Source organism: Strix uralensis, chromosome 6 (assembly GCF_047716275.1).
Source record: "Strix uralensis isolate ZFMK-TIS-50842 chromosome 6, bStrUra1, whole genome shotgun sequence".
NCBI classification, from domain to species: Eukaryota; Metazoa; Chordata; class Aves; order Strigiformes; family Strigidae; genus Strix; species Strix uralensis.
In genome coordinates, this window is record NC_133977.1 from 15,137,750 (window position 1) to 15,155,974 (window position 18,225).

Below are 18,225 nucleotides of genomic sequence, written 5' to 3' on the forward strand. Positions count from 1 at the left end.
CTTCACTTTTTCCCATTTTCATTACTAGCTTTTGCATGTGATGAGCACATCTGCTGCCTTATAGACCAGAAGCAGGGAGAATGGAAGCAAGAGGAGGCAGAGAGATGAGGGAAAGTAATACAGAAATTTCAAGCAGGAACAAGAAGGGAAATGATAGGGAGAACCAAGAGAAGAACAAATAGGGAAAAGAAGATTTGGAGGAGAAATACAGCATCAGTACTGGAATGAGGAAGAAGAAAACAGGAGAAGAGGGAGAAAGAAAGTAAGAATAATAGTGGTGGGGTTTTGTGGGTTGGTTGTTTTGGGGTTGGGTGATGCCAAATACAACTACTTATTAGCAATAGAATCTATTCTGTTTCTGATAGGTTTGTGACAATGTAGGTTTGGTTTGGGGATTACGAAGTGTGCATGTTCTTTACCTTAGTGCATGACACAGTAAGTAAAATCCATGTCCCCTTCCTTAAGAAACGATGAAGCAACACTATTTGGAAAACTGTAGAGGCTGCTGTAAATAGCCCTTGCAGTGAAAAAAGAAGGGAGTCTTTTAGGTCTGGCTGCTTGGGTTGGAAGTTGCTAAATCAGCCTTCTAATGACCAAAATGTTGTGGGGACATGGCATGTGTTGTGCAGCATTCATGGATGTCAGATACTGATTTTCTACACTGATTTCTTGACCCTCAGTAGCTTCTTAAACTATAGCAGTACTCATTCTGTCATCATTCATCTAAGCAGTATTTATTGCCTTGATACCTCTTTCAAGAGTGGTGTGTACTTGCTTCATGGTGAAAAGTAGCACTGAAGTCAGTATTTATTAACATGCAGGAATTTTGTGGTGCCACTTGTCTGTCACTTCTCCCGTAGCTTTTTGTGTCCCTCCATACCCATGATAGTGACAGTCTGTTCTTGCTGTACTGTGCACTTAAAATTTGAGTCTGGGAAATGACTGGATGCCGGGCAGGGTTGCATCAAGTTGTACAGGTATTGCGGATAGAGTGGTTGAATGATCTCAAACTTCCATTCAGTAGCCAAAAGGGGAAAAGAATTAATTCTGGATCTATCATGAGTTTAGGGTGTTAGCACAGGAACATAAAAAGTGTTATGTTGGTGAAATTTGGTCACAGGCTGCCAAAATGTCTAGTTTTCAGAACCTGCTGTTGAACAAGATAAAAGAAGCCACTCCTCTGCTCCTGCATGGTCAGTGCTTGAACAAGGCTATCAGACTCACTGCTCCATGGCACTGAACTTCATTTTTGCTTTCTGATAACTGAAATAGAAATTTCTTGTACTTATGTATGTGCTGTATATATGGAAGAGGGAAAAGAGGATTGGCAGAATACAGATGATGCCTTCCAGTGGCTCAGAAGGTGTACCCCATGAGGCAAGAGATTCTGTGGTGTGTTGTACCAGACTTAAGTTGCATGATTTTCCTCAGCCACCTACATGGGTGTGACCGAGTCATAAATCCAGTTTACTTTGTGCTGTTACATACTTGAGTCTTACAGTGGTTGCCAACTCATTATCCAGAAAAGAAGTTAGTTCAAGAGGACGTTATGGTGCTAAGAGTTGTAGATGGAGCATGCTGTTTGTCTGATTTCCCCTTTCAACTCTGTGTAAGAAGTACCAGTGTCTCCTGTAACAGATACCTGGGTCAGAGAAGCTTTTTATGACAGTTTCTGATAATTTTTTTCTGATACCCAGAGTTTTACATTTCTGACATGCAGGAAGAAGTTGCTGAGAAGAAGCTGCCATCTGTGTGGATGATCTGCTGTGTATCCAACTATATTCCATTTAAACTGTATCTCCTGTACCAAATTATTTGTCAGCTTTTCTGTGGCTCTTTTGGAGAATGTCTTTTTTTCAGCTTCTGTATTAGAATCAGTAAGACATTGCAAGTCTTTTAGGAATTCTGGTTTTGTGGATTGTGCCTTTCTGTAGATGCCATATTTTAAATTTGTGTTACTCTGAGAGTGTATTGTTAGTGTTTGTCGAAACATCATAAGAAATGTGATTTGAATTGGTGTCATTACTAAAATAGCATCATGATTTAGCAAAATTGGTACTGTTACTTCTACTACTAAATTACTATTACTACTAAATTATAAATGCTGGATTTCAAGCTGCTTTTCTGAAGAGAATTTCTGCATGCAGTCAGACTGATTGTCCCTGTCTCCCTCTAGACCACAGAGTAATTCTTGAAATTCTTGGTCGATTCATCTTGTAGACTTCTACGGCCTGTTAAATTTGGCTGTGAAGTTCTACAGCTCGATAAAAATGAGCTGACCGAATAAAGGACAGCGAAGCGTTTCTTTCAACGGGTAACTCGGCCATTGTTTCTGTGTCGGACAGCAGCTCTTTGGCATGAGCAGGGACCCTCTTCCCATTCTGGCTCCGCTGACCCGAGGGTCTGGGGGGATACAGGTGTCACCGGAGATGCTGAAAGCCTTGAGGAGCCTGCACTGGGCAGGGCCTGCTCACCTTCCTCCTCCTCCCCTTACTGCAGCAGGGGTGGGGAAGGGGCAGACCCGCATCAAAGCGGCACTGGAGCCCTCTCCCACGAGCACTACTCTCAAACTTCTTGTCAGTGAAAAACAATCTGCCCAAAATGTTTGGGGGTTTTTTGCCCTGTAGCCTGCTTTAAAATGGCTTGAGGGCAAGAGCGAAAAGACTTGCCGTTCCCTTCATGTATTTCGTCCTGGAAGCGCTGTCGGTTGCTCTTTGCCGATTACCTCGCGAGGTTCCTCGGCCGGGGGGAGGGGCAGGAGGTTCCCAAGCCCTGAGGGAGTGCGGGGAGGGCCCCGGCCCGGGCTCGGGCTCGGGCGCAGAGGAAGGGCGGCCGCTTCCCAGCGCTCGGCCCATCCCCGCGGGGCGCCGCAGCGCTTCTAGGGAGCCCCCCTGCTGCCAGCGGGGTCGCGTCCCGCCGACGTGCCTCCAACTCCTTCCCTCCAGATCGACCTAGTCCCCGTCGCCGCCCCGCTACGGGGGATGCCACCTCCCTCCTGCGCGGCCTCGGGCTGGCGGCGCGGCAGCGCGGCTCGGGCACGCGCAGGGCTCGGCGCCCCGCCGCAGGGAGGGCCGCGGCCGTGACTCAGCGCTCGGGCACGCACCGCCGGCTGGCGGCTGGCCGGGAAACGGGGCGGGAAGCGCTGGGCGCCGCCCCCAGAGCAGCTGCCGGGAGAGGGGACGGGGTCGGAATTCACGGAAGAGGTAAGAAAGGGGGGACTGAAGTGGGGGGGGAACGAAGGAAGGCTTCAGCTCCCCGACCCGGAGCCTCAGTCCCGCGCCTTCCTTCCGCTGTGGTGCGGCTGCCTGCGGGGCCGGGGCCGAACGTTCCCCTTGCGTGTGGGGCTGTGGGCTGAGCCTCGGCATTCCCCTGTGCTCCGTGGCTTTGCATTGTTCCTAAATCTTTTAGTCTGGCAGTGCCCCAGTCAATAAAACTTCAACGGAAAAAACAGTAATTTGATAATCCTCATTGCTTATTTTATGTAATCTTCCTTCTCTAGGGGTTTATTGCAAAGCATAAATTAGAGACGCTGATCCATCACTTTATTGTGTGTCGATGATCTGCCAGCTAACGTCCTGCTAGCTCTAGCTGTAAGTGGTAAGAGTGAGCCGCGGCAAACCTGGGTCCCGGGTGTGCTAGTGCTGGGTGTTTAGTATCATCTTGTTCTTCTGGAGTAGGAATTGTTTGCTCGTTTTCCATCTTTGCTTTAGGACTCTTGTCTTTTAGCATGATGTTTTATAAATGGCCTCTAAAATGCATGAAGTGGTAGAGGGTTCTAAAAACACGTAGCAGTAAGCTGAGCAGTAGTTGAGCAGGCAGTGAGCCCGCAGTATTTCTTTTCATTGTAGTGCTGGGAGAAAGGGCCAGCCCGGCCTGCCCTCAGTACAGAGCCGGGGGAAAAGAGATTACAGACAGCTAGTAAATGCAGGACGTGTTGAGAGGTCTGGAGGGTATTCCAAACTCAAGCAGGAGATGTTTGGAGTGAAAAAAGCTTTCCAAGAATGGCAGCAACACAGACTTAAAAACTTGAAACTTTGAAAACAGGAATTTGTGCTGGATCATGCTTCGGTTTGATTTGCTGGGGAAATGACTTATGTATACCTGGTGTACACACAACTTGCCCCTGTTCTCCTAAAGCAATGATTTTTTAACTCATTTAATTGAAATAATTGGTTCTAAATTCTGAATTGTCATAACTGAGTTTGAACCTGGGTTATATAGGCTTGTTAGTTTAGGCAGAAATCAGTTTTAACAAGTTATTCTGCTAAATTGAGTTGATTAAAGCATCTAGATAGGGTTTTTAAGTAGCTTTTAGCTAAATTAAAGTCTGATTTACTGTGAAGTGATAAAATTTCTGTGTGTAGATAATAGGCTGAGATCTGAACCTTTTTGATAGCACTTTAAGTGCTTGAGCTGTGTCACAACATGGGATTTCATAGGAGGAGGGAAGGAATGTGAAGAACAATTACTGAGCTATGGGACAGTAAGTCTGAATGCAGGAAAAAGCAATCCGACTTTTTTTTTGCACAGACTCCGACTTGTGACTCAGGGACAGGACACAATTCAGGATTCCTGGATTCTGTCAAATCTCATTTCCTAACTGGGCATCTGGACTTGGGGATTATATTTTCTATCTGCCTCTGAACACAAAAATGCAACAGCCTCTTCTCTGTGACCCCATGTGCTATGATATCCTCTGTGGTTTATCTGCTGAGCTGTCCCCCCAGCTGCTTCAAAGGCTTTGGATTCAGAGGTTCTGTCCCTGCTCTGCTTCTCTGATTTTTCTCTTGTGCTCCCTCATGTAGAAAGCTTTGCTGCTTCCAGCTGCTCTAAACAGAAGACCTACCTGCCCATTTTTAGCTATATAACCTTCCACAGGCAGAACAGAACTGCCTAGGCTATGTGGAAGAAGTTGGGTGTGGTGGAAGGGTGTTTATTAAGCTTCAGTGAGTTGCTTGTGCAGAGCCTATTTAGACTGAGTGCTGAGTGCTATTACACTTTAGTTGACATATACTTATAAGGGAGACTTTAGGGTTTTTCATGGGAGGTGAAACACGGTCCGCTAGCAAGATGTGACAGGGAGTGGATGGATATTACACAGCTTCAGCTTGGGTGTCAGGCTTGTAACAGAGGAACACCTTCCTGCTACAGCCAGAGAAGAATGAACCCTTGGACTGCAGATCAAGGAGTATGTGTGAACCACTGTGCTCCCTCCACTGAGAATTGTAATAAGTTACTGCAGGGACTCTTCCCACGTACAATGGAGAGAAGCAAAGATCTGAACATGGAAGATACTTGAAAGAAATGGAAGAATTTAGGGACCTCTTGAGGTCATCTAGCCCAGTTTTCTGCTCAGAGCAGGGCTGACTTGAAATTTAGACTGGGTTGTTCAGAGCTTCTGCCAAATCTGGGCTTTGTTGTAGTCTTGTGTTTGGAGAAGGAAGTTTCACATTTATTTAAAAGAAAACTCCTCTTCTGCAGAGAATTCAGGGCTTCCAAACAGCTGTTGGATGAAATCTTATTACAAAGATTGTTGTATTGAAGATTCAAGCGTTATTACTGTTTTCTTTCTACTTTCAGGCAGAGAGACTGTTGATTCCAGCAACATGGAGGATGATGTCAGCTTGAAGTTCCGTCAGCAGCTCCTGCTCATTGATGAAAACCTGGTGGCTGAAGATGTAGCAGCTTTAAAATTTCTCTGTACTGACTTGCTCCCCTTCAAAAAACTAGAAAGTGTGGAGTCAGCAGTGGACATCTTTCAGCTTCTCATGGCTGAAGAATATCTGAATGAGGAAGATACTTTCCTACTAGCTGAACTCTTATACAGAATTAAATGTCATTCCTTGCTCAGGAAACTTGGTTATACCAAGGAGAAAGTGCAAGAATGTCTGCATGAGAAGGGAAGAGTGTCTCCATACAGGTAAGCTTGCAGTGGGATTCTGTTCTCTCCATTACTGCCATCTATGCCATACTGTTTCCCTTTCTATTTTTGAATTCCCAGATTGCTTTTAGTTTCTACACTGTCTTGTGTTCTGTTACAGGCAGATGCTGTATGAATTGTCAGAGAACATTACCAATGAGATGTTGAAGGATATCATATTCCTCCTGCAAAACTATCTTCCAAAGCGACGGATAACTCTTGTATGTGAGGAGAGAGCCAACTGTGTGTTTGGTGGGAAGGGAAGAAGGAGTGGGGGAAATAGGAGAAAAAGCATGAAAAGTATTTGGCAGAATAGGGCATAATCTGCAACTAGGCTGGTCAGTATTTATAGGGTTAGCAAGGAGGAAGCTGTTGACAGGTGAGTGTGCCAAGGTCAATCACTGACAGTCCACGGTCTTGCATTAGATCATAAAAGGGTGACAAATCAAATCTTCACCCTGCTTAGCTGTGTGCAAAGAAGATTCATGTCTGTATGTGATTGGTACCGTTTCACAGGAATAAAACCTTCTGGAAGACAAGAGCCATTGCTATGGTTTGGGTGACTCTGTTTAAACAAGTAATAATGCAACCAGTAGCTTTCCATGAATGCAACATTTCTACCTCCCACGGTGATGTAAAATTGACTGTTTGGACCTTGTTGGTAGGGAGCAAAGCAGATAATAATCTGATTGTTTGAGGCAGACAGGCTGAGGCAGGTTTTGAGTTCTAAGGAATGATAACTATATTTTACTCTCTCCTTTTGGCTGCCAGTCTGCTCTGGAATTGCTGATTTTATTGGAAAAACAGGGCCTTTTAACTGAAAACAATGTACAGATGCTGGAGGAAGTCTGTATGAATGTTTCACCTGATCTCCTGGAAACAGTAAACTGCTACAAAAGGGCAAAAGGTGAGAAATTCACAGTCAGGGAGTAGGTTTGCTGAAATGCAGGAAGCACTAGAAGGGTCCGGGCAACTGAACCTCAAGGTCCTATGTGTGCATTGTTGGAACAGGAGCTAGAGTGGGTTTGATCAGCTTCACACACAAATTTGGCGTAACAGTCCCTAGCTTGCATTACTTCCTACTGAATTCCAGTAGGGACATGATGGAATATCTGAGGCCGCACAGAGAAGTCCAGCACATACAGAACAGGCTGGGAAACTGAAAATCCATTTATAGTTATGTCACACTTCTCCATTTCCCCATGAGTAGTATGGAGATGATGATGAGTGTCCTGTAAAAGGCACTTTGTGGTATATGAAGGTACACTACAACAAGGCAGTTGCCTGCTAATAAGCTGGCAAGGCAAACCATGCGTGCATGTGTGTCTGATATGTGGTAGGCTTTATTATTAAATGTGTGATTCATGTTATTAGGGGTTATACTGCAGTTTGTAATATTCCTTCATTTAATGTCCTGTGGAGTGACTATAAGCATACTGGGGAAAAAGTTCTATTTCCATTTATTTAAGCACTGGGAAGCAAATTCTGGAAAGTACAAAGCTATGTCTCCCCAGTAGGTGGAAGGGCACTCAGCGTTTCATGAGTTCCATTCCCTCATGCTTTCTGAGTGTGTTTCAAAGTTGCTTTCTATTTTAATATATCTTTCAATAAGTATAGATCTGCATTTGCCTAATGTGCAGATTCATACTGATTTAACTAAAAGGCACTTGGCTTCTCTCATTTTATCTCTTTCTGCTCTTAGTGTCTCTGCCTCAGCAGGAGAACACTCTGCCAGTCAAGGAATCTTCACTGTCTCACACTGGAGCCATCAGAGTATTCACTTCCTCACAGGTACACTGGAGTACATACTGCCAGTTTGGGTTTTAGTAGGGGGGGGTGGGGGGTTGTTTCTTGCCTGTATTTTTAAACTGTACTGACTGTGAGATTTTTTGGTTAATTTTCTTACTTGGTTTAGAAGGGGAACAAGCATCTTTGTTCAGCATGTAAGAAATACAGCTGCATATAGTATCAAATAGTGGAAGTCAAAAATACTACTATTGGTCATGTGCAATTGGGGGGAAAAATTAGTGTTAGGAAGAGAGATGAGTGAGTGAAAAAGATGGACAGGTGCCTGTCACTTGGTGCTGATTTTTAAAGTTTCAGCTGGTCAACACTAAACTGTCTCTAAAGGCTAACACCGTACTTTGATGATCAGTTCAAACTGCTGCTGAAGGGGGTGGTCCTGTTTTCTCAATGTACCAGTCCTTGATCAGTTAAACCCCTCCTGCAGCTGCATGATGAATCAGACTGGGAAACTTCTCAGGGCTATAACTGATCTTTTTCTGGGGGGAGAGGAAGGGAGGGAGTTTTAACCCAGTTCTGAATGAGGAGAACAGTGATCTTTCTAAGGATACTTCCCAGGAGTGAAGTTCTAGACAAGAGCTGAGGAAAATGAGCTATTTAGTATCAGAAGGGTTTGCATTACTCCTGCTTTGAGCTATATTTGCTCTACACATGCAGAGGGTTTGAGGAAGCCTTCATCCATGGCACTTAGCACAGTCAGAAAATGAATGTAGTTCTAGTAAGAAAACATAGATTTAAAAGAATTTTTTAAAAAAACTAAAAGATTGTTTCCATAATCCTGATGGTCATGTTTGATTTTTCTTTAAAATGATGAGAGGTTGTACACTTTCTCCATGCTGTATAATAAACCATTGACACTTACTGCTGGAAAATGTCTTTTAGGCAGGACTAGGATCACTAGTTACAATGATTTATACTCAAATAATTGACTATCAAAGAGAATTGATATGGGACTATGTTGGGACCTTTATTTTGTTTATAATGACTGCTTACCCCTATAGTGAGAGGATCATTTGGAAGTGAAAGAAAATTCATTGCTGTTTCCCTTTGTCCTTAAGAGAAAATATATTTGTTTCCAGCTCTGTGAGATTTGCTGTAAGTGGGGAAGTCTTTTGTCATTTCGTTATTAAATGCTTTGCTACTCTTAGGAATTCAGTAGTTTTCCTACTCACGACTTAAAGAGCTTTGTATTAAGCCTATTTTGCAAAAATTGCTATGAAAACTTACTATATGTAATAACGATTTTTAACATGGTATTCCCCCCACTCAAAAAATAGGAGACCTCGATCAAATCTGTCGTTTCTAATATCAATGGTAAGAATTTCTGAAAATATGTTTGGCTTTTATTACCTTTATGTTTAATGTTGCATTCCTTCACTTTCTCTGGGAAATTTCTAGCATTTGATTTAATGCAACACACCTTGCTGTATTCTTGGAAGGGTCTTTTGCTTTCTGCACATACAGATTTGAAGGATTTCTGCTCTTATATAACAGAGGCAAGAGAAAATTGGCAAGTCCTGTGTAGTTTTTCAGTCATTTACTAGAAACTAACTAATGTGCTTTCTGGGAAGTGAAATAAGGGCTGGTCTGATTAAAAGCAAAAAGATTCTTTCTTTCCTGAAAACAACAAGTTTTCTGTTTAAATATCCCTGGGAGGACAAGAGAATGGCACACCATAACTGTTTGTAAAACTGAGATGTTAGGGTTTTGGGTGCAGGATTTTACCTCTGACGTCTTTTGCTGTATGGATCGTTATGTTGAAGAGCCTGGCAGTATTGCATGGTAGAGATGGATGTTTTGAATGCATTAAATAGTGTGTGATTTGTGCAAAAGGAGACAAGTGGTTTAGGGCATTCAGAAGAAGTAAATAAAGCAGCAATAAATGAAGTTACATTTTAGATCAGATCACTGAAAAGATTCTGTACAAATTACAGTGGGTAGTTTGCATCCGTCTTTGTGACTCAACGTGAAATAGATCAGTTGCAAAGTATAGCAGTACAACATCTGTCAGCTCTTTTCCACCTTCAAGCTCTGTCAATGCAGCCTTGCTCTGAAAGTCAGTCTGAGAGTTATTACAGTGATTCAGCAACAAACAAAAGAAAAATCTGTAATGGGAGCTTCAGTAGTAACACTGCAGATCCTTCTTACAATACAGATTATTTCTAAGATGATTTCCAAATGAAACATTTATTTGAATGTCTCAGGGAGAATCCATCCTTGTACTGTGGATATCTTTATTCCACAATACCAATACAAATAGAAACCTTGCCTTTGTCACAAAAGTAGATATAATAGAAATAACTGGAGACATGTTCAGAATACATCCTTTGAACATGCCAATACTATCTCATATGGAGGAATTATTCTTTTCAGTGAAACAGTATTTCAAATACAAAAAGTGCTGTATTGTAGCTAAACTCCTTTTTGCTACATCCACCAGTACTGGATTTCTTTTCATAAATATCTATGCTGGGTTTTTTTCCTAGATAACAAAGCAGCTAATCTTACACAAGGCTTCTCAGAAATGAACATGGAGCTGCTTGGAGAATTCAGCAATGTAGAAAACGAATCCAAGGTTTGACACAATCTCTTAAATCCTTCTTTTTCAATACCTGGGTGTGTGAGGTCTTCATCCCTGTAATGACATTTATCATGCAAAGACATGTGTATCTTGTGAAGCTTTTTGAATTGTCTCATCAACTGCAATGTTTCAGAGACTATCTTAACCTTGGAGGCCAGAAACTTAACAACATTGAAAGGTGTGGTAGAGGCAAAACAAACATAATACCTTTGATGGTATCCACACATCAGTGCATCTGTTTATCTTCCAGATACAGGCAAAATGTTTGGCATTTTCTTAAGTTGTGCATTTTGGAGATGGCAGCAGAATGTGCAAGACACAGAGACAAATATAGCTTCTCAGTTCTCTTTCTGGATCTGACTTAGAAAAAGCTTCAGGGCATCTTGAAATTAAAAACAATAAGGGGTAGCATACAGTGACCTTGTGAGAAGGCTGAAAGAAGGCAAGAGTTTTTAGTAAGCTATTGCAGACATGTAACAATCTTCCTTAATAAACCAGAGGTTTTGGTACCAGGTAAAAGATCTCTTTTGTGAGATCCCTTCTTAGAAGCCTTATGTGCACTCTTTAACCTTGTACAGCAGTGTAACCACTGAGTTCTCCCTCTGGCTTTTTCCTTCTGATGAGCATGGATATTGAGGGAGCAAGTTGCTGCATTTATTTATAGATACTTAATTTCTTGGAGTTCTGTGCTATAACATATCTTTTCATCACCTGATGTTCAGAGTGCTGTAGCAAAAGTACTTCTTGCTGCTGTTGAAGGAGCTTGGAGCACTGCCTTCATTTTGTTCTACTAAAATGCACAAAAGCAGGTGTTGCTCTCTTTAGTGAGCAGAGAGGAACTGGAGTGCTGGGAGTTTTTGACTTCAACCCGAGGTTGGACTTGAAGAGATGGTACTTGAAGTTTTGGTGACTTTTCAGTTTTTAAAACATTCTTTCTTAAGAGTGGGAGGTAACTTTTAACTCTTAGCAAAACTGGTAGTGTGGCAGCTTTATGCACTTCTGAGATCACTATTCTGCTTGCATCCCTTTCTGGTGGATCAGTATGAACCACCTGCTCCAAGTATTCATCACTACTCTCAGGAAAAACAAATCAGATGTCTAACATCATATAGTTTCACTGTGAACCTTCTGCGATCTGAAATTAAAATATTTTCGTGACATTGGAAACAGCTGGGGACTTGTATCCCAATTCAGATTGCAGAGTTTGGCTGCTGAATTCTCTTTTGCATAGAGATGACCAGCCCAGCTGCTAAAACTTTCCTCTACAGTTTGATAGTATAGTGACAGAGTGTGCTTGAGGCTTCATCCATGTCTTTTCACACAAGGAAGCACAATGAGTTCCAGCTTTTCAAAAGTAACCCACAGTCTTAGGTGCCTCTTAATTTTTGGATGCCAATTTTGAGACATGTTAAGGAAATATGAGTAAGTTGAAGAAATTCTGTAAGACTGTAAGCTTTTTTCTTCTCCTTTCTACAGAAGATGACCAGCTACAAAATGGATGGACCACACAGAGGATTTTGTCTTGTTATTAATAATGTTAACTTTGATAGGTCTCTTCAGGAGAGAAAGGGTTCTTGCAAAGATGCAGGTAAGTTACTGAAGTGAGATTTTTGGAGGATTAGTCTCTGTTTCCCCCTGTGAGTTAATTGTCTAGTATTCCTTTATATTTTATTGGCTATATTCTAGTTAGTTAATATTGTTAAAGAGTAAAATTTTTGATACATGTTAAATTATGTCCTTTGTGTATCTTAGGGGAGGAAGGGTTAAAGGATGCATAACCATTGAGTTTCTGATGCAGTTGGATCATTCTTGAATCATTTTAAGAATCACTTTTTATTTAGCCTTTATCTATAGCTATAATAAAGAACTAAAACTAAAGTAAAACACCATTGTACATAATACAATGCAAAATTCCGTAATCAACCAACTCTGTGCATATTCTTATTTTACGTTGTTCATTCTATTTATCTCTTGTGTATGAAACACTTAATTGTCAAAACTGCAACTGGGAAACAATTATGTGAGGAAGGTTTTGAAAGATCTAATCGGAAAATTGGCAGGGGGACAGGATTCCTCATATTTTCAGGTGTCATTTGTGAGCTCACTTAGTGTGTCAATATGCATTGTAAATTGTCATTGTATTTTCTGAAACTTGTTTAGAAAAATCCAAGAAATCTGAGCTGATGACATCTTTTTTTTATTCCAGTTAGCCTTTAATTGATACTAGTATAATCATAGAATGATAGAATGGTTTGGGTTGGAAGAGATCTTAAAGATCATCTAGTTCCAACCCCCCTGCCATGGGCAGGGACACCTTCCACTAGACCAGGTTGCTCAAAGCCCTGTCCAACGTGGCCTTGAACACTGCCAGGGAGGGGGCAGCCACAGCTTCTCTGGGCAACCTGTTCCAGTGTCTCACCACCCCCACAGTAAAGAGTTTCTTCCTTACATCTAATCTAAATCTACCCTCTTTCAGTTTAAAACCGTTATCCCTCGTCCTATCCCTACACTCCCTGATGCAGAGTCCCTCCCCAGCTTTCCTGTAGCCCACTTTAAGTACTGGAAGGCCGCTATAGGGTCTCCCTGGAGCCTTCTCTTCTCCGGGCTGAACAACCCCAACTCTCTCAGCCTGTCCTCACAGGGGAGGTACTCCAGCCCCCTGATCATCTTCATGGCCTCCTCTGGACCTGCTCGAGTAGGTCCATGTCCTTCTGATGTTGGGGGCCCCAGAGCTGGACACAGCACTGCAGGTGGGGTCTCATGAGAGCGGAGTAGAGGGGGAGAATCCCCTCCCTCGACCTGCTGGCCACACTTACCTTGATGTGTGAGCGCAGCCCAGGACACGGTTGTCTTTCTGGGCTGTGAGCGCACATTGCTGGCTCGCACTTTGCCATCCACTAGTACCCCCAAGTCCTCCTCCGCAGGACTGCTCTCATTCCACTCCTTGTCCAGCCTGTATTTGTGCTTGGGATTGCCCCGACCCACGTGCAGGACCTTGCCCTTGGCCTTGTTGAACTTCATGAGGTTTGCATGGTCCCACCTCTCCAGCCTATCCAGGTCCCTCTGGCTGGCACATCCCTTCCCTCCAGCGTGTTGACTGCACCACACAGCTTGGTGTTGTTGGCAAACTCCCTGAGGGTGCACTCAATCCCACTGTCCATGTCGCCAACAAAGATGTTAAACAGCACTGCTCCCAGCACCGACTGCTGAGGGAACACCACTCGTAACTGCTCTCCCCTTGGACATCGAGCCGTTGACCGCAACTCTTTTGAGTGCGACCATCCAGCCAATTCCTTATCCACTGAGTGGTCCATCCTTCAAACCCGTGTCTCTCCAATTTCAAGACAAAGATGTCATGTGGGACAGTGTCAGAAGCTTTGCACAAGTCCAGGTAGATGACATCAGTTGCTCTTCCCTTATCCACCAGTGCTGTAACCATCTCATAGAAGGCCACCAACTTTGTCTGGCATGATTTACCCTTAGTTGGCTGTCACCAGTCAACTCCTTATTTTCCATGTACCCTAGCACAGTTTCCAGATCAGAGGTGAGACTGACTGGCCTGTAGTTCCCTGGGTCTTCTTTTTTCCCCTTTTTAAAAATGCGGTTATGTTTCCCCTTTTCCAGTCAGCGGGAACTTCACTGGACCACCACGACTTCTCAAATATGATGGATAGTGACTTAACCACTTCATCCACCAGTGTCCCCAGGACCCACAGATGCATCTCATCAGGTCCCATGGACTTGGGCACCTTTAGGTTCCTTAGATAGTCTCGAACCTGATCTTCTCCAGTGGGTGGTTCTTCCTTCTCCCAGTCCCCCCTTTGCCTTCTGTGTCTTAGGTGGTGTGGCTGGAGCTCTTGCCACTGAAGACTGAGGCAAAAAAGTCAAGTTCCTCAGCCTTCTCCATATCCCAGGTGACCAGGTCTCCCATTTCCTTCTGGACAGGGGCCACATTTTTCCCTAGTCTTCCTTTTATCACTGACATACCTGTAAAAGCTTTTTTTGCTGACCTTGACATCCCTGGCCAGATTTAATTCTATCAGGGCTTTGGCCTTCCTAACCTGATCACTGGCTACCCAGACAGTTTCTGTATCCTCCCAGGCTATCGGTCCTTGCTTCCACCCTCTGTAGGCTTCCTTTTTATGTGTGAGCTTGTCCAGGAGCTCCTTGTTCATCCCTGCAAGCCTCCTGACTTCTTCTTTGTGGGGATGTATTGCTTCTGATCTTGGAGGAGGTGATTGTTGAATATTAACCAGTGTTCCTGGGCCCCTTTATCCAGGTGTTTATCCCATGTTACTCTGCCAAGCAGATCCCTGAAGAGGCCAGAGTCTGCTCTTCTGTAGTCCAGAGTAGTGAGCTTGCTGAGCGCCCTCCTCACTGCCCTAAGGATCTTGAACTCCACCATTTTGTGGTCACTGCAGCCCAGGCTGCCCTTGAGCTTCACACTCCCCGCCAGCCCCTCCCTGTTGGTGAGAACAAGGTCCAGCACAGCATCTCTCCTTGTTGGCTCCTCTATCACTTGGAGAAGGAAGTTACCATCAACGCATTCCATGAACCTCCTGGGTTGCATATACGCTGCAGTGTTGTCCCTCAAACAGATACCGGGGTGGTTGAAGTCTCCCAGAGGACCAGGGCTTGTGAACATGAGGCTGTTCCTACCTGTCTCTAGAGGGCCTCACCCGCTCGGTCTTCCTGGTTGGGTGGCCTGTAGCAGACCCCACTGTAGCATCTCCTGTCCCTGCCTTCCCTTTAATCCTGACCCATAAGCTCTCGGTCGGCTCCTCATCCATCCCCAGGCATGTCTCTGTGCACTCCAGCTGGTCACTGACATAGAGGACAACCCCCTCTCCTCGTCTCCCCTGCCTGTCCTTCCTAAAGAGCTTGTCTCCTTCCATTCCAGCACTCCAGTCATAGGAGCCATCCCATCATGTCTCCCATGATGCCAGTGAGATCGCAGCCCTGCAGGCGTGTGCATGTCTCTAGCCCCTCTTGTTTATTACCCATGCCACGCGCATTTGCATAGAGGTATTTAAGTTGGGCCCCAGGTAAAGCATTCATAAGGATGAATCTACAGAAGTGTCAGGGTGTAAGGTCTTTCCTGGTTCAGATTAGTTTGCATGGTGACTTCATAAAATGGTTTTCTACTGCCTCAGTTTTTCCTTTTGTCTTTTAATTACAGGGGAACTGGAGCGAGTATTCACATGGCTTGGTCTGGATGTGAGGACTTACACAGATCTGACATCTCAGGAGATTAAAGATCTCATGCGAACTTGGCAGCATTTGCAAGATCACAAAGACAGGGACTGTTTTATATGTTGTATTCTATCTCATGGAGAGTCAGGAGCGATCTATGGGAAAGATGAGGAACTTGTATCAATCCGCATGATCATGTCCCACTTCACTGCCAAACAATGTCCACAGCTGGCTGAAAAACCCAAACTCTTCTTTATCCAAGCATGCCAGGGTAAAGAGATACAGTGTCCTGTCTATGTTGAAGCTGATGCACGAATTCCTGACTTGTCTTCCATGCAACAGAGCATTTCTGCTTCTGAAAGTATTCCTGAAGAGGCTGATTTCCTCCTAGGCATGGCCACAATTGACGGATATGTCTCTTTCCGGCACGTTCAACAGGGTGCTTGGTATATTCAGGCCCTGTGCAGCAAGTTACAGTTGTTGGTACCAAGGTAAATACTTTGCTTAGCTCTTCCATGAAGAAATAGAAGGATCTTCCCCTTTTTTAATTCTCCAAAGGCAGCTTCACGTAGGAACACTAACCCATGTTCTGAGGTGGACAATATTCATTAACCTGATGATTTGTTTGCCACTGGTAAATTTACATTAACACTGCTAGTACCATAGAGGTAATCTGGAGAATGTGAAGTTTATTGTAAAAAACCTCAAAACCTCCCATCTATATTCTCTAAGGCAGAGCCATCTTTTTCTTGAGTAGATTTAGGTAAAAATATTCTATTATTTTTCTTTACTGGTTGAATGAAGCAAGACAGAGTAAGAAAAGGTCTTTTGTTTTTAGTGTGACTCAAATGAGAACAAAAGAGGATAAATTTGGAAAAAAGGATGTGGGTTTTGTGTTTTAAATGTTCATACTGTATCTTCTGGATGATCTGGGAGGTGTTAAATGGAGTGCCATCTGCTCATTAATAACTCATGTTTTAATTTTTGCTCTCCTGGCCATATAGGGGTGAAGATATTTTGTCGATTCTTACAGAAGTTAATGAAGATGTGGGAAGACGTGTTGACCGCTTAGGGACAAAGAAGCAGATGCCTCAACCAGCATATACCTTAAGAAGAAAATTTATATTCCCAATACCTACAGACCCTCCTCCTTCACAGCAACATCGAGGCTTTTAAAATACATCCTTTTATCAGCACAACTCATTTAAATGCAATTCACCACACTACCTGTTTCAAGGCAGTTACCCAGAATCCTGAGGAACTGTTAGGTTCAAGACAAGGCCTCATAAATTTTTTGCTAAACGAACTGTGAAACTGGAGGAGACACAATCCATGTGCCAGCTGTTTACATCACCTATATTCAGAGTTATCAGGGTTGGGAGAGGCATGCTTCTGTCATGTTAAATGTTTTTGTACCTGCATAAACTGCAGAGATAAGTGTTTTTCTGACAGCATAAGTGTTGCATGTAGCCTTACATATCTAAAGCAGGACTATTAATGGACTGGTTAGGCTCCTTGTGTTTTATTTTGCAGGCTAACAATTTTAAATCCTGCCTCTAAATCCATTAGCTGTGTTCATAGAGAAAGTCAAAGGTGGGAATGAAGAGGAGAAAGCTTAAATTGGAAGTGGAAAAGGGTTTCTTCCATCTCTAATTTAATTTATGTTTAACTTAATGGAGAACCAGTTAACTCTTGAAATTTGTTCCTCAGTGCATACTGATACCATCTAATGGCTAACATAAACCTCATGTACAATGAGATCTTTCCAAAACTGAGTAAAGCCAAAATGCTCTGTAGTATTCTGTCTGTGAAACCTTGTGAACTGTCATTTCCCCATCACTTCTGGGAAGACAATTTAGGGTAGAAGATTTGCACACTCTGAAATATGGCATTCAGCAGTGTATCTGTATAGGTTTATCAGATTGATTAACTTTGTTAAGCAGTACTTTTTCTGATTATTGTTTCTTGTTTTAAGATCTAAAATGCAGCCATACAAGAAACAAGACTCCTTGTTGATTAAGCTTCTAACAGAGCATTTTGTGAGTTAATTGAAATAATGTCATGTTGTTTTGTTGTGAGCATTTACTACGTATGGCTGTGTCCTTCCTGTTTGTTACTGCATTAAATTCATACTTCTTTTTAAGAGCTTGGTGAGATAAAAATTATGTAATGAGGTAAGGCTTATCCATGTTTCTCACTGACCCCTTCACTTTGTTGGGCCGCGTGGATCAGTGGGGTTCTAACTGCCTCAGGGTTTAAGCTGAAGTGAAACGCAGTTTATTTCAGCAAAACACTGATTGCTGTATGTGATTACTAGCCATAAGTTAGGGTGAAGATTTGAAAGAGTACTGTCCAGTGCTGTTGATTGCAATTTTTAGCTTGCACTATCCAGGATTTTCAGGAGGGGGGGTTTTGCATCATACAGAGTATTGAAATGCATCTAGTTTGCCAAAACATAACGGTCACTTTTGAATTCATAGTTGTGTGACCCATCACATTTTGAGTCTTCTGAGTTAGTATGGCTACCACACTTGAAGTCTCTTTTGTGCCACAGATAGAAAATATTTTGATGTTTTGTCTGTTAGTAGAATGTATAACATATTGTAATAGAATCATGAAGTTTCTGGCTCGCAATTACTGTTCAGACTTGGTGCATTCTCTTTTTGTATGTTTAGGTAACAGTCACATTTTTAGCAGTACAGAGTAAACACAATTTTGACCTTGTTTG

General features: G+C 43.1%; 1 protein-coding gene across 4 annotated transcripts; it reads left to right on the top strand.

The window, feature by feature from the left end:
- The first annotated feature begins 2,764 nt into the window (after positions 1-2,764).
- On the top strand, positions 2,765-18,221 carry CASP10 (caspase 10). 4 transcript variants are annotated; one of them, XM_074872891.1, is made up of 11 exons: positions 2,766-3,203; positions 3,500-3,597; positions 5,581-5,920; positions 6,042-6,141; positions 6,692-6,827; positions 7,623-7,711; positions 9,001-9,037; positions 10,210-10,298; positions 11,781-11,892; positions 15,484-15,988; positions 16,502-18,221. In XM_074872891.1, the coding sequence occupies exons 3-11, from the start codon at positions 5,607-5,609 to the stop codon at positions 16,671-16,673; spliced, it is 1,554 nt and encodes a 517-aa protein (XP_074728992.1). In that variant the 5' UTR covers positions 2,766-3,203; positions 3,500-3,597; positions 5,581-5,606; the 3' UTR covers positions 16,674-18,221. The 4 variants fall into 4 exon arrangements, with proteins under 4 accessions (XP_074728993.1, XP_074728992.1, XP_074728991.1 ...); XM_074872890.1 differs by having other exon boundaries at positions 3,500-3,590; XM_074872889.1 differs by lacking the exon at positions 3,500-3,597.
- Positions 18,222-18,225: the final 4 nt, after the last annotated feature.